Source organism: Pseudopodoces humilis, chromosome 25 (genome assembly GCF_049639895.1).
Source record: "Pseudopodoces humilis isolate 2021_Gansu_Grassland_sample_001 chromosome 25, ASM4963989v1, whole genome shotgun sequence".
Classification (NCBI taxonomy): Eukaryota; Metazoa; Chordata; class Aves; order Passeriformes; family Paridae; genus Pseudopodoces; species Pseudopodoces humilis.
Window position 1 is genome coordinate 520,810 of NC_142224.1, and position 14,975 is coordinate 535,784.

Here is a 14,975-nt window from a genome sequence, read left to right on the forward strand (position 1 = left end):
TACAGCAGGGTTTTGTAATTTCTGTGTTCCTGAGTGGCTGTTGTTTGTAAATGATGTGATGGATGTCTGGTCTGTGGCATTACATCCCTAATGGGGTCATGGGGGGGGTTTTCAAATAAAGTTTTTTGGGTTTGCACCTACAAAAAAAAACCTCTTTTCTCCCTGGTAGCTTGTTTTTACAAAAACATGATTGATTCTGTGCTCTGATCAAACATAGATACATACACACAAGTCAGCTGTTTGCTTCCATGATCTGCCTGAGAAATGAGATTTAAGAAAATTGAGATCTCTGTCTGCCAAAGGTGCTGATGCTGTAGGTGACCTTAGGCAAGGAATTCAGGAAGTTTTTGGAAATATGAAAAAAAAAAAAAAATGAATGGCTTCCCACTGCCAGAGAGCAGGTTTAGATGGGATATTGGGAAGGAAATCCCCCCCTGTGAGGATGGGGAGGGCCTGGCACAGGGTGTCCAGAGAAGCTGTGCCTGCTCCTGGAGCCCTGAAGTGTCCAAGGCCAGGCTGGACGGGGTTTGGAGCAAGTTTCTAATGGAAGGTGTCCCTGCCCATGGCAGGGGTGGGACTGGATGGGATTTAAGGTTACTCCCAATGCAAGCCATCCTGGGATTCTGTGATTTTCTTTTCTTCTGTTTTAATAACCTCAGGCAAGTAATTTTCAAAGGTTTTTTGTTTTGCTCTAAAGGCTAGTGGTGGCTGCTGGCTTTGATGGAACTCTCCTCTGTGGTTGAGTGCAGAGCAGTTCATGGCACATTTGGGCTGTGGGGTAAGGAGGGAGCTGTATTTAATGCCTTCAATGTCCATACAATCATTTGTAGCTGTACATACACTCCCTCGCTGTCCTGCTACCTGGGGGATGGTGCAATTTCAGTTCCCTTCCCTGAGCTCTGCTTTGTGGCTCTGAAGGATTTCATTTGTTGGCTCCAGGCTCTCACTGTGTCACATCTCTGATTTTCTCAAGTGCAGAAAAGCAGCCCCCCACGCTGTGCCCGCCCTCCCCTCACCCCTGACCCACTGCTCCATGGTGGAATTTTGCTAAAGAGATGATTGGTATGGAACTGTTTAAATTACAGCGTGTCTGGAGAGCAGGGATTTCACTCACATGTCGACGGCTGTAAATCCTGCGTTGAGTTTAAGGTCTGTCAGACTGCCATTCAGAAATGGGCTGGTTCTGGGAGGAAAAATGGCTCTTAGGGTTTCAGGCACTCTCTTTGTGTTGGGTTGTCTTGCTGGGCTCTTACTCATCTGTACATGTACAAAACCACTCACCCCCAAAGCCTGAGCCAGGTTTTTATTTACTCCTGGCAAAACTCTTCCTCTGAGGGACACAGGAACTACTGGAGCTCGTGGCTTGTGTCTCTTTCTGCTCCAGAGAACCACACACTCTTGAGGGGGTGATTTCCCAAACAGTGAGGACAGACAGGATGACACTGCTGTCACTCAGATCCAGCCCTGTGTCCCTACATGTGCTTTGGGAGCTCCTATCTGTAATTGGAATCCAGCAGCACAAATAAGTCTAATTTTTAGGTGAGAAAAGCTGCAGTAGTTTCCATTAAAATCTCTTTTTCCTAGTGACTGCAATTAATTGATAATAAACTGTTAATTAATGTAGGGAGATTAATTTAGGCTATTTAATAAGACTATTAAAGTATAAGCTTAAATATACCACATTTTCTCCTCTGCCTTGTGCTCTGTCCATTTGTATATTCCCTCCATTTTGCGCTTGTTCCTCCCTCATGTCCATGTGCTGTGATTCCAGGTGGAGTGCTGAAGTTTTAGTGCTTTGTTCAGAAATAAAGTACTTTTATGTTGCCTTAGTTTTAAACTTAAACTCCCTTTGCATTTTAAAGATTTATAATTTCCTTCAAGTTAGAATAACACACCAGAAGTCGTGGAATCACTTTTGTAAACAAATGTAAGTATAGATAAAGAGACCTAAGGCACCAGCTAAAAACACTTCCTGGGTGAACTCCCCAGGATGGATTTTATCCATCTTGCTTTCTGTTTTGACTAAATCTCTAAACCCTTTTCTGCTGTGACTTGAAACAGGAAAGGGCTGAAGGGTCAGGCTGGAATAACATACAGAGCCCGAGCCCCAGACAGCTGTAAGAGTCACCCATGGCAGAGTTAACCTCTCCTGCTGGATGCTGCTGCTTTTCCAGCCATTTAATCTGTGGTGTTTTCTTACTGATGGGTCAAACTGAAGTGACTTTTGCCTTATACTTTCATCTCATTTTCTGCTCTTGCTCTCCATGTGAACTACAAGGTTCAGGACAGCATCCATGTGTTCTCTCTGAGGAAATAAGCATTTGAACCAGAAGAAAAAGGTCTATCCCTGTCTTAAAATAAATAAATCCTAAGTGCTGTAGAGCAAACCCAGTCAGACTGTGGGGAAGGAAAGTTGTGTGTGCTGGAACTCAGTGGCAGTCTGGCTGTCTTGGAGAGAGATTGATGGACAAGATGGGGGCTTGTCTGCTGACATGGAGGCAGATCCAGCTGGAAACAGGAGTTTTTCTTACATAGCAAGAAGATCCATAAATCTTTAATACAAAATTCTAGCATGTAAGTTTTGTGAATGGATGGTACCACAAATCCTGGCAGCAACTGGGACCTCCCTTGCAGGCTGGGTGCCTCTGGGTGTTGCTCAGGGCACAGCTGGAAGAGTTACTTCTGCCAGGTGCTGAGTGGAAACAGTTAAACCTACGTACAAATATTGCAGAATGGAACTGGCCTGATCTTAGGGGATCCTCTCTTGGAAATGAGCACAATTCTTGTATTATTATTGTATCTTGTATTATATTATTGTACTGATAATTGAAGTGTTTAAGGGATGGTGGAGCAAAGTGAGGCTTTGACAGTGGGATTGAAAATGCAGGGAATGGTTTAAAATTGCTTCCTCTCAGATTTGCAGTGGGTCATGTCTGTCTGTTGGTAATGAAGCCATCACTGAGCTGCAGGAATCAGGCTGGGCTTGGGAAGAATGGGAATAGGAGTGACACTGCTGTTCTTCTGAAGTGCCACAGGACTGAGCTGAGCTTAAGGGAGTAGGAAACTACTCAAGGCTGTGGCTGCTCATCGTCCTCCGCAGGCCATTTGATCAGCAGAGCTAAAAATATTCCTTGTGGAGCTGGGCTCTGGATCCCTGTCCCTCTCAGTTTGCTCCCGTGCAAAATGAAGCCCAGGAACGTCTCTGATTTGTGATCTCACAGTGGTGCTGCTACTGATGGAGGGTTCAGATCTCTGGCTCACTGGAAATTAAGTCATCAGTTCAGTAATCTGTGATCATTTCTTTAGCATGACATTTCTCCTTGCTTTAATAATCTGAAAAAAATCAGCAGCTCTGTGCAGAGGCTGAACTCTCACCAGGCTCTCATTGTACATTTAATCTTAGCCAGGAGAGTAAGGGAGAACAGAACAGGATGGAAAAAGAGTAGGGATGAGACCAGATTTGCCATTCTGTGAGAAATTCCAGATTTGCCATGATGCTTTTCATTGTGAACATTTCTGTTAACAGAAGTTTTAAAAAATGCATTGATTTTTTTTCAAGAGAAACTTGTTTTTAAGTCAGTGGTCAATTTTTCCTTTTAAAGGTTCTGAAACTATTTAATGGCATTATTGAAATCTTTACTTGATAATTGATTTTTTATTTTAATGAACTTTGTCACAGCCAGGTTTGTAGTTGAAGGTCTGAATCTGGGAAATCACTTTGTGCTTAACTTCACCTCTTATGTCCTACTGAAGTGAATGGGATTTAAGCTTGTGCTTCTGTAAATCAGGACTATTAATAATTAAGGAAATGAAAAGTAATTATTGAATTAGAAAATTAGAGGCTGATCAAAAATTTATTTGAGCAGCAGTTTATGGAAATAATTAAAACCATGAAAAGACATTTTTGCCATATGGATGTTGAGTGCCTGAAGCACCAGAAATGTAGAGCTTTGCTATAAAACACAGTTGACAGCACAAGACCAACTTAACGGGCACTTACTTGTGTCTAATATTTTATTAACTCTCTAAATTAAAAAAGAATCCTTTTGCCAAACCTTTCTGGTATTTGAGAATTTGCAGAAAAGGGGAGCAAGATGTACAATTTTTGTATTGGTATAGGGAAGCCTTTGTAGTACTTTGGGTCTGGGATGAGGATGCTGCTGTTGCTGCTGCTTTGGCTGTGCCTCTCTGGAAGTCTGCTGGGAGAATCCAGGCTTTGCTTTCCTGTGATTTGTGCTGGAGATCTAATGGGAAGCACTAAATACTGTCCAGTTCCTTCTTTGGTTGCTGCAGTGATTCCTACCTGTAAAGTTAATTGCATCCCATGTAAATGTGGCTTAAAAATTTGTCACTCAGGCTCCAAATCTGAAAAAAACTTCGCTTAATACAACTTGAAGTCCAACCTAAAGCATAGGAGCTTTTTGAAATGAATTATGGCAGGATTAAAACTGTATAATATTGGTAAATACTCCACTTTAGGGTGTTGGAATAACATTCTGCTGTGTGGAAACATGTGTTATTGCTCCCAAAGTACTGCTCTGTGCCAGCACAGCCTGTGCACGGTCACTCTGAGTGAGACAGGAATTGGCAGCCCTGTTCCCAGAAAGTGGAGGGACAGCTGCTGAGCTTGTCTGAGTGAAATGACACGACCTGAGGAACAGCTGGAGCTGTGCCAGGGGAGGTTTAAGTTGGATTTAGGGAAAGGTTCTTCCCTCAGAGGGTGCCCAGGCTCCCCAGGGAATGGGCAGGGCCCCGAGGCTGCCAGAGCTCCAGGAGCCTTTGGGCAGCGCTGCCAGGGATGGCCAGGGTGAGAGTGTTGGGGGGTCTGTGCAGGACCAGGACTTGGACTGATGATCCTTGTGGGTCCAACTCAGGATATTCCATGATTCCACAAAGTATCCTATGATCCTTTTGCAAAGGAGCCTGACATCCATGATCCTAGGCTGAATGACCTGGGAATGGTGAGGAGGTTCTGTCCTCCAGGCACCTACAGCATCCCTCACCTGGAGCCTGGGCTGCTGGCAGGGAGAGCTCAGAGAGAGCTCAAGGAGGGCTCAGGGAGAGCTCAGGGATGGGAGAGCTCAGGGAGAGCTCTGCTGGTTGCTTAGCAGCTGCGAGCTGCAGTTTGGAGGTGCAGGAGCTAAGGATCCCAGTTCCTGTGCTCCAGCTCTGCTGCCTGCCCTTGCTCCAGAAGCCTCCCGTGGGGCCAGAGACACTGCTGCTGGTGTGGGGTAAGCTGTCCCTGCTCATCCATTACCTTTTCCTGCTGTTGTCAGCCCCTTGACCGGGATGGTGTGAGATGGTGCACACCCTGGCACAGCAGGGGCTGACCTAGCTCTGCCTCTCGGCTGCATTTAGCTCTTACTGCCCTCATTCATGGCAACCAGACTGCAAAGCTACAGGCCAGCCTTTAAAATGAAATATAATGGAATTAGTGACAGGTTTAGAATCGTTTGACAGATCATTTTGTTGTTTGGGTGGTCATGTAGGATTTAAATGCCCGGTTTGGTGGCAGAGGCAGATCCAGGATCACAGGGATTTCTTAGGCTGCTTTTCCCTACATATGTGACTGAACCTTGAAGGTCACACTGGCAGCTCAGTGAGAGAGCAAGAATCCTTTAATTGCACAAGATGGAGAAATGGGGAATGCTGACAGCTCCCTGAAGAGAATTAGCCTTGCACTCCTGGTTTTATTTTCGTCCTTTAGACAAAAAGTAAAATGACATAATGTGGAAATGCCAAATAATTTATCCTGTGTAGGTGCCTCTTTGTAGGATTGTGAAATATGGTGATTTCTCATGAGCTGAAAGCAGAGTTTATGGACAGAGTCACAGTGTGGAGTTGTCTTAAATCATTGGAACAGAATGTAGCTGGATTGAGGGTTTATATCTGCAATTGCCACGCAGGCTTTGGATATTAACGTAAAACTGATGCTTAGAACTTTGCTGATAAAGAAATCAGTGTAGAGGAATTATGACTGGAAATTCAGAGTAGGCCATGCCTTTTGTATCCCAGGGGAGAGGGCACCTGCCAGCCACACACAGCAGCTCAGCATTTACAGCTCTGTCCCCTCCAGTGTCCCACTTACACCGCGCATCCCCTGCTTTCTGCTCCACTTCCAGGCATCCCTGCACCACTTCCAGTCCCTGGCACTGCCTCTGTAACCCGGAGCAATCTGATTCCTTGATTCCCTCCACATCCCTGGCAGTATCCAAGGTCAGGCTGGACGGTGCTTGGAGCAGACTGGAACAGGAGGTGTCCATGCCCATGGCAGGGGTGGAACTGGATGGGCTTTAAGTTCCCTTCTATCCCAAACCATTCCGGGATTCTGTGATTAATGACTCTTCATAAAAGTGCTTTGACCTGTAAACTGCTGCATTATTACAACATTTTTTTATTGATCATAACAGGTCATGGAGCATTTAAAAGTTATCATTAAATATTAAAAGCTTCACAGAGGAAACTGTTCTGTCCTGCCACAGTTCATTCCTTGTCCCCTGGAGCAGTCTGTATCTTGTCTATATTTTAATTGGGGAAATAATAATGCACTCAGGAATAAATCTGCAGCTAGAGTTGTTCATCATGGATTCTTTTCTTAATTCAGCTGAAGGCTTGCCTGGGGCACCTGGCAGAAATTTTGCAAGCTTCAATCCTGCCTTCAGATCTCTGCGTTTATATGCTTCTATCTGTTTGGAATCTAATTTCACGCAGTTTATACAACCACTTGGTGCCTTACATTTGTGCAAGGACACCTTGTGTAGGAAAATGCTACAAAATCCTTGTAAGACAGGTGGAAGTTAAAGCTCTGGATGGGTCTCACGATGCTGGGCCACATCCAAACCCATGGTTAAATAATTAAAGCAGGACCGCTAACAGCTGGTTTGAGCATGAATGGCTGCGGAAAATGAAAACATGAAAATGTTACCTGCAAATTAAAACATGAAAATGTTAACTCAGGCACTTTGATCGCTTTCAGATGTTTCAAGGAGAAAGTGTTATTTCTGCTGAGATTTCCCTTTCCTCAGTGCTGAGGAGCTGCTGACAGTGTGGCTGTGTTTGTGTGTGCAGGGCAGGAGCTGGATCGTGAAGAGGAGCTATGAGGATTTCCGGGTGCTGGACAAACACCTCCACCTGTGCATCTACGACCGCCGCTTCTCGCAGCTGGCCGAGCTGCCCCGCTCCGATGCCCTGAAGGACAGCCCCGAGGTAAAGGGCCCCTCTGGGGCACTCCTGCCTCAGGCACCACCCAGGGACTGGCATTGGGTCAAGGAATGACCTCTGGGGGAGCTTTACTTGGATATCAGGGACAATTTCTTAATGGAAAGGGCTGTCAAACATTGGAAGGGGCTGCCCAGGACAGTGGTGGAGTTGCCATCCCTGGAAGTGCTCAAAAGTGTGTGGATGTGGCACCCGGGACACGGTTTCGTGGTGAACTTAGAGGTCTTTTCCAGTGTCAGCAGTTCCATGTATTTCTAGTACAGAGTAGTTTTAGACAGCCTGGTTTACATTTGAAAATTGGCTACCACAGATAAAGTCACTGTTTTCCACCCCTAATTCCAGTGATCTAAAGGGAAATGTCCTGCAAGTTCAGACAAATTAATTAAGCTCCTGAATCTAGAATAGTAATTGAGTGTCAAGAAAGCAGCTGTCCCATGGTACCTTAGATGTGAATTTGGTTTTGTCCTTGGAAACTTTGTCAATGATGTGGGTATTTCCTGGCTTAGTGTTACCAACTCAGCATTCCCAGGAAATCCCGCTGTCTAAACTGCAGCACTGCAAGAGCAATCCCATTTGGAGTGCTATGCTTCCATTTTAAATTGAGTATTCCTGAAGTGTTTTTTAAGAGCATGTGCATTAGTTAATAATAGTGTTATTTAAATGGTCTTTAAAAAGCCCTTTTTCCTCAATGTGTTTCGGGTTTTTTTTCTCAAAGAGATACTTTTCATTTCTTGGCTTACTGTCTTCACCCTGGAGTATGATGAGCTGAAATTGCCTCAGGTTCTCACTACTGATAATGGAAATATTTATTCATGTCCAGAAAAATCTCCTGGAAATCAGCAGATGAATCTTGGCTGCTTCATTTTGGAGGACGTGGACACTGAAATTAGTGCCCCCTGAAATTTTACAGGTTGTTTGCCATGGAATTGAAGGAGCTAATCATGCAGCCACATCACTCAGCAGAGACTGATTTATCATTTGCTTTGGCTTCACACAGGGTATTTCTGAGGACGATTTAAAATTTAAATTCAGCAGAAGCAGCAATTTTCAGGACAATGAATTCCTGGTTTATTTTTAATTATATTTTAGGCATTCCTGTCTCTTGCGTCCTTGTACCAGTGATCAGTTGGACTTTAGAGCACGTGCCTGAAAATCTGCATTCTGTCTGCAAGCACAGAGGATTTGAAGATACTGAATAGCTCTGCTGCTCTGTGAAACGTAACTCTGCAGCTGTGGGGTGTCTCATATATTTTTTATTTTGAATTGGCCACATCGGAACAGATGTTTGAGGAGAACAATGTTTTAAACAGTCCTACAGATTCTGGGCTACAATGCTGCTTTATACTACTGTCATTGTGAGACTTTGGAAAGATCTCAGTGGCTTCTCTGTAATAAAAACCAGTTTACTGTTACAGAAGGGACATGGCAAAGTGTATTTTTAAACCCCTCTTCTACTACTTGAAATACTACTCTTTGGCCAGGGGGTCAGTCTGAGTTGCTACATTCTTAAGGCTTTGCAAGCCTGTGGAAGTGGCAGCCAAGGGTTTGTTCACTGAGTGGTTCTCAGGTGTGTTTGGTGGCCCTAAGACACATGAGTTGTTTGTATGTGAAGTCCACAGTGAGGGGAAGGCTTTAGATTTAAGGTATCTTGACAAGGAAAGTTAAAAAAATCTGCATGAGTCTTACAAAATGATAATAATAACATTATTACTTTCACAGAGAGCTGCTTCTTTGCCCTTTTTTTTGGTGTAACCATTATAAACCCTGTGTGTAGCTTGCTGTCCTTTGAATGACAGAAGAACATTTATCTGCTGAAGGGAACGTATCTCTGTCACTCTTGCCTGTGGCAGTGGGTGATTTCTGGTCTTCCCTAAGCCTCCAGAAGGTTCTCCAAAGGAAGGTGCATTAACAGAAGCACTGTGTGTGTGTGTTTGTGTCCCAGCTGGTCACCCAGATGCTGATGGCTTACCTGGCTCGGCTCTCCAACATCGCAGGCAACAAGATCAACTGTGGCCCTGCCCTCACATGGATGGAGGTACAGCATAAACCTGGGGTGTTCCTTGTTTCCTGACCTTGGAAATGTAGCAGGCATACTCTGCTCTTTCCAGACTTGTTGATGTCACTGAAATTCTATCCTGAAAGCTTTATTCCCTCGTTACCAGCAAGTAGGTGGTGTAGGACACACAGAATCAGAACCAGTATTAAGAGTATAGAGTTTTTTTTTCTTTGTTATCTGGATTTTGTCTCTCAGAAATTGTCCTGCAGATATTCACAAATAAAGAGGTGGCAGTCCCAGTGGGCTGCCTGGGAATGTCAGGTTCAGGGCTGAATCTCCCAGGGATGGGTTGCAGAAGGCTCACTTGTTTCAAAGCTCACGTATTCCTGCTCTCCTTTTTGCCACTGCAGTGCTGCAAGTGTGGCACATTTCTAAAACTGAGCTGTCTCTGTTATGGTGTTTCCCTGGTCTCTTGGGTTTTTTTAAAATAATTTTTCCCTGTGGCAGCTCCAAACCCTGTAAATACTCCGTGCTCCTGTTGGTTCCCCTGCAGACAGAGGCAGCCTTGTGCTTGCAGTGGCACAGTTTGTGTGTTGTGAACTGCAGCTGCAGCTCTGCTTTCAGGTTTAATGGTCTTGTAGCCTTTAAACAATAGCCCTTGCTGGGGAGGAGGGCAGGGAAGGCTGGATGAGTGTCCAGCTGTCCCTGCTTAGGCTGGCTGCAGACCTGTGGCTCTCCATTGCTGCACACCAGGAATAGAAACAGCTATTAATAGACTGTTGCAGCTCCTTTTTAAATGCTTCTGATAAGGGTTGAGTGTGTTTTCCTGCAATTTTCCCCACTGATACCCTTCTCACCCTGAAATCCTTTGGGATGAGAAAAATCTTGGAAATTGGCAAAGGGAGGAAGGAAGTTGTAGAGAGAAATAAGATGTAGGATTCACAGCAACACATTAGGCCTGGAGATCACAGCAAACCCAGTGCACATACAGTGCAGAATAACCTTTGTGACTCACTGAGAATCCTACAGGATTTTACACAGAAGTCTGGGAGTTTTGGAAGTAGGCTGATGATTGCAAGGGAAGGGTGAATGTTTTCTTTAAAAAATAAATAGAAGGGTGGGAGAAAATGGGAGGCAACACTAGTTTTTGGTTTGACAGCATTTCCTCCTTCCCTTAGTACCTCGAGCATTAATTCCACCTTGTAGAGGATTTTTGTAGCACATCTGTATTGCCACTGAAGATATCATGATTTGGTGATAAAGGGAGGTACAGACACTCACTGTGTTACTGATTGTAGACAAAGCTGCACCAATCCAGCATTTCTTTCCTCAGTGGATGGGCACACCCGACCTGCTGGAACCCCCCAGTGAGTTGTTCTGTCTGTGCTGTGCCCTCTCTCCTGGGGCCCAGGGCTGAGCTGTCTCTCTCAATCAGCTTGAAGCCTCTGCACCACTAAAATGCCTCCTCACTTGTCCTCAGCTGCCTCAGAGTCCCCTGTGCTCTTTGTTTCAGATTGATAACAAGGGGAATCACCTGCTGGTCCATGAGGAATCGTCCATTAATGTCCCTGCTATTGCTGCTGCCCATGTCATTAAGAGATACATTGCTCAAGCAGCAGATGAACTGTCCTTTGAGGTAAATAAAGCACTTGCATTGTTGTCAGCTACAGATGAGTGTAATGTGTTTGTGTGGGCCTGTGTGCCATCAGGGATATGTCCAGACACTTCCACAGTGTTCTGTGAGGTGAAGCTTGGAAGATTGAGTTGAATATTCGATCTGCAATGAGTTGGATACAGGCAGATGCTCAGTCTTCTTTAAAATAATGCTTTAGTTGGCATTAGTATCTTCTGATTAACCAGCTCCTACCAGCTCCTCTGGGCTGTCCCTGAGCAGAGCCCACATGTTTTCTGTTCAGGATGACTGTCCCTGTGTGTGGACACAAGTTTCATTTCTCCTTGCCCAGGTTACACCACCTGGGTTCATCTGAGCAAGTGTTGTGTTGATAACCATTTTTAAGAGCTTCTGCTCCCACGAGAACTAGACTGGCAAAGGATTGCTGCTTAAAGGGCAGGTGATGAGCTAAAACTGTTCCGAAAATCCAGCGCAGGAGTTGTTGTGGAGCAAATCCCTGAATCTCAGGATGGTTTGTCTTGGGAGGGACCTTAAAACCCATCCCATTCCACCCCTTGCCATGGGCAGGGACAGCTTCCTGTAGCCCGGGTTGCTCCACATCCCATTCAAGATTGCCAGATCAGACCCTGGAAGCTTTTGGTTGTCTGGCAGTTGTCTGTTTTACCCAAAAAGCAGTGCTCTGTGCTCTGGTTGCCCTGTGCAATGGTGCTGTTTCTGCAAAATGTGTGAAGGAAAACAGTGCTCTGAAAAGCTTTGTGATCACATCTTTGCTGTGCAGCACAGGAGGGGAAAATAATGGTAATAGTCTGGTGCTGCCAGGGATTTGTTCATGTTCAAATCAAGGCAAGTATTAGCATACCCCAAAGAACAGTGTGATCAGAGGGACATGTGGGCACGGCAGCTCTGAGCTGGAATCCAAGCAGCACAGGATCCAGGCTGGCTGTCAGCTTTTGAGAGCACTGAAATTACACTCCCTGCTTGTAAGTGTTGCTCTGTGCAGAGGGGAAACTGAGGCACGTGCGGTTTCCAAGGGTGTGTGGTGAGACACCTCAGCAGAGCTGACACAGAACAGGATCAGGGGTTTTACAATAATGAGCCCTGTTCCCTAACCCAAATTATCTCTGTTTATTGCTCTAAATTTCTAATAGACAATTGCACAAGCAGCTGACTGGGGTTTGCTCACCAGTTCTGAGAAACATCCTCAGCGTCTCTGCTCCTGTGCTGGCAGCAGTTTCCTTCATGGACATTTGCTTTGCTCTTGGTTCACTATTCCCTGGGGGAAATTATTTCCCCATGTCTCAGTTATCCCTGTCTGCAAACTGGGGATGCATTGTCTTACCTGTAAAACACTTCGAGATGCATCAGTGTAAAATATCTGGTGAAAGTTGAGCGTTACTGGCATGAATTTTTGCCCTTCTTACCTGCAGTTTTATTTAGGTTCTGCCCCTTCTAATTTTCTGTAATAGAGGCCACACAGAGCTCGATTCAAACCAAGCCAAATTTAGTATTGATTATACTCATTTCCTTTTGAAAAAGTGCAGTGTTACATTTTTACAGGAATGAGTAAAGCTTCAGAAAAACTTTCTGGTGTTTTGCATCCCACTGCTCTCCTCTGTTCACTTCCTAACCCTGGGCAGCTCATCTGGGGCAGTTTGGGAGCTGCAAAGGCAGCTCTTAACTCCTTGCTGTGAGAGGGAGCAAGGAGACACATGCCAGTGCCTACACACACGTGGATAGAGCAGGTAGTAAAAATCAGTTCAGCTACTTGAGCAGGTTTTCCCAAGAGTTTGACACCATCACTGCAGTTTAACCAGAACCCTTCTGTACCCCTTGCCAGGGAACCTGCTGCTCTTCAGGCCCTTTTCCTTAGGAACAGCTGTATCCTGTGTGCTGGATAACCCAGGAACTCTTCAGCCTCACTGTTCAGCTTTGCAAAGGTAGATGTGTAGCTGCTCCAGAGTTTTTTAATTTTTTGCAGTGCTGAGACTGTCGTTATTGGAACTGTGCTCTCCTCCTGGCTGTGACTGATGCTGTCAACCTTTTGCAGGTGGGGGACATCGTGTCTGTCATTGACATGCCACCAAAGGAGCTGACCTCATGGTGGAGAGGAAAACATGGGTTCCAGGTAGGCACCAGCATAGCCATGGCAGTGGCACTGGAATAAGAGCAGGATCCTCAGTGCTGTGTTCCTGGAGCTGTTATGCCCACTCAGGGTGGCTCAGGGGATGAGCAGTGTGTCCCTTCCCTTGGTGTCAGGGGACTCCCCTTCTTTTTGGGCTGGGGCTGGAGCAGACACAGGGTCTCCACTGGAAGTTTCCTTCCTCCCTCACCATGGAAAGGAGTGCTGGCCATGTGATGGACAGCTGGTCTGATGGCACTGGAAGCTTGCACTGCACCCCCTCCAAGGCAGCTGACACTGTTACTCACATCATCTCCTTCCTTCCAGTAGCTAAAACCAGATCAGGCAGAGCATAGAGGTTTTGGAGAATTCCAGCTGACAAAACAGCACTGCTGACTTGGACAAGCCACCCACCCATGTCTGTGTTTACTGTGTGGTGCCAGTGTTGCTGGTCCCTGTAAATGTCACAGCATGGAGGTTGAATTCAGAGATGGAGACTGAATTTTCAAAAGGTCCTAAGGATACCTGGGGATTAGGTACCAAACCTTGTGTGTTGAAATGGCACTGTCCTTCCAAGGAGTTTTTTGTCCTTTGGATTTTGTTATTAGGAAATGTAAAAGCTTTAAAAGTCTTTTTTAACCAAGCAAACCCTGGCGGGGCTGACTTGTGCCATCTCACATTTCAGCTGTTTCAGCCACAGGGATTTCCATCTGCAGCTGCTGTCTGTGAGTGGGTGGGATGAGGAGTTTGCCCTGCAGAGGCTCAGGACAGACCAGACACTTGTGTAATTTGGCATGGAAAGTCTTCTCAAGGCTCCTCAGGTTTTCCCTGACAGACCTTTCCATGCCAGACCCAGCCTGTGGCCCAGCTGCTGTCAATGCCCAGCGGTTGGATCTCCCAGTCCCAGTTGGATGCAGTGAAGTTACACTATCCCAGGGCTGTCTGCTCAGCCAGGGCATGTGAGACACAGCTTTTGTTGGTTTTGTGTCAGGTGTGGGAGTTCAGGTGATATCTCATTTGTAAAATCAGAGCAGAATGAACATAGAATATCTGCTCTGAAATTTCATTTGTATCTAGAGTCAACACACTGGTACTACTTGAACAAATTCCTGCTTCTCAACTGTCTCATGGCTTTGCTGGACTTGTATCCTAATCTTAGAAGCCTTAAAGCTGAATATGCTGTACTGTCTTAGAATCACAGATTGGCTTGGGGTGGAAGGGACCTCAGACGTCAGTTCCAACCCTCAATCAATTAAATGCTGTAATACTGCTTGGAATGATCAGCCTATGCCATGATTAACTTTCAAGTGAATCAATAAAGCAAAACAAAGCTACTCTGTGGTCTGTGCCTGAATGTGGACACTTTGCACAGGGTTTGGGATCCCTGTGTGGGATGTAGATCCCATTATTCATGGTGGGCTCCCTGCTTGCTATCAGGCTGGCTGACACTGGGGCCAGGTCTAGAGAACAGCCCTGCTATTAAAGGCACAGAAGCAAGGCGGCCCTTCTGCAGTTTGTCACAGCTTTGTGCCTCTCAGATCACAGCGATCCTGTTTTGCTTTGCCAGCAGAAAAATACGGTGATGAACAAACTGCCTGGAAAGGGGGTTTTCTGTGTCCCTACACAGTCAGGCTCCTGACACAACAGCTGTGAGCAGGTGCAGAAATACAGCACCATATTCTGGCTTAACAGAAAATTAGGGGTGGAATAATCTTGTGTCCTTAATGACAAGCAGGAGTGGTCACGGTGTAATCAGGTGCCAGCCACAAACACCATGAAGATGCAGCTCTGTGTTTCCACAGCTCCAGGAGCTGTGCTTGCTCAGAGTCATAACCTATGTGTGAAACTTAAGGCTTTTGAGCTCTAAATGTACAGAAAATGTATGTTTCCTGATGGAACAAAGTCTTTTGAAGATATGAGCAGTAAGAATTCAGAGAAAGGGAATTTATCTCTGGTGTTGCTACACCAGACCAGAGATGAGTTACAGGGAGAAGTGTTCTTGGTGGATG

General features: G+C 45.5%; 1 protein-coding gene across 5 annotated transcripts in view; it reads left to right on the plus strand.

Moving 5' to 3' along the window:
• ARHGAP32 (Rho GTPase activating protein 32) overlaps positions 1–14,975 on the plus strand; it is a 238,162-nt gene that overhangs the window by 153,315 nt on the left and 69,872 nt on the right. For all 5 annotated transcript variants that reach the window (XM_088066735.1, XM_088066736.1, XM_088066738.1 and 2 more), the window contains 4 exons: positions 7,069–7,206; positions 9,161–9,253; positions 10,728–10,850; positions 12,895–12,972. In XM_088066735.1, coding sequence (XP_087922861.1) covers positions 7,069–7,206; positions 9,161–9,253; positions 10,728–10,850; positions 12,895–12,972 — 432 coding nt within the window. The remainder of the gene's footprint in view (positions 1–7,068; positions 7,207–9,160; positions 9,254–10,727; positions 10,851–12,894; positions 12,973–14,975) is intronic.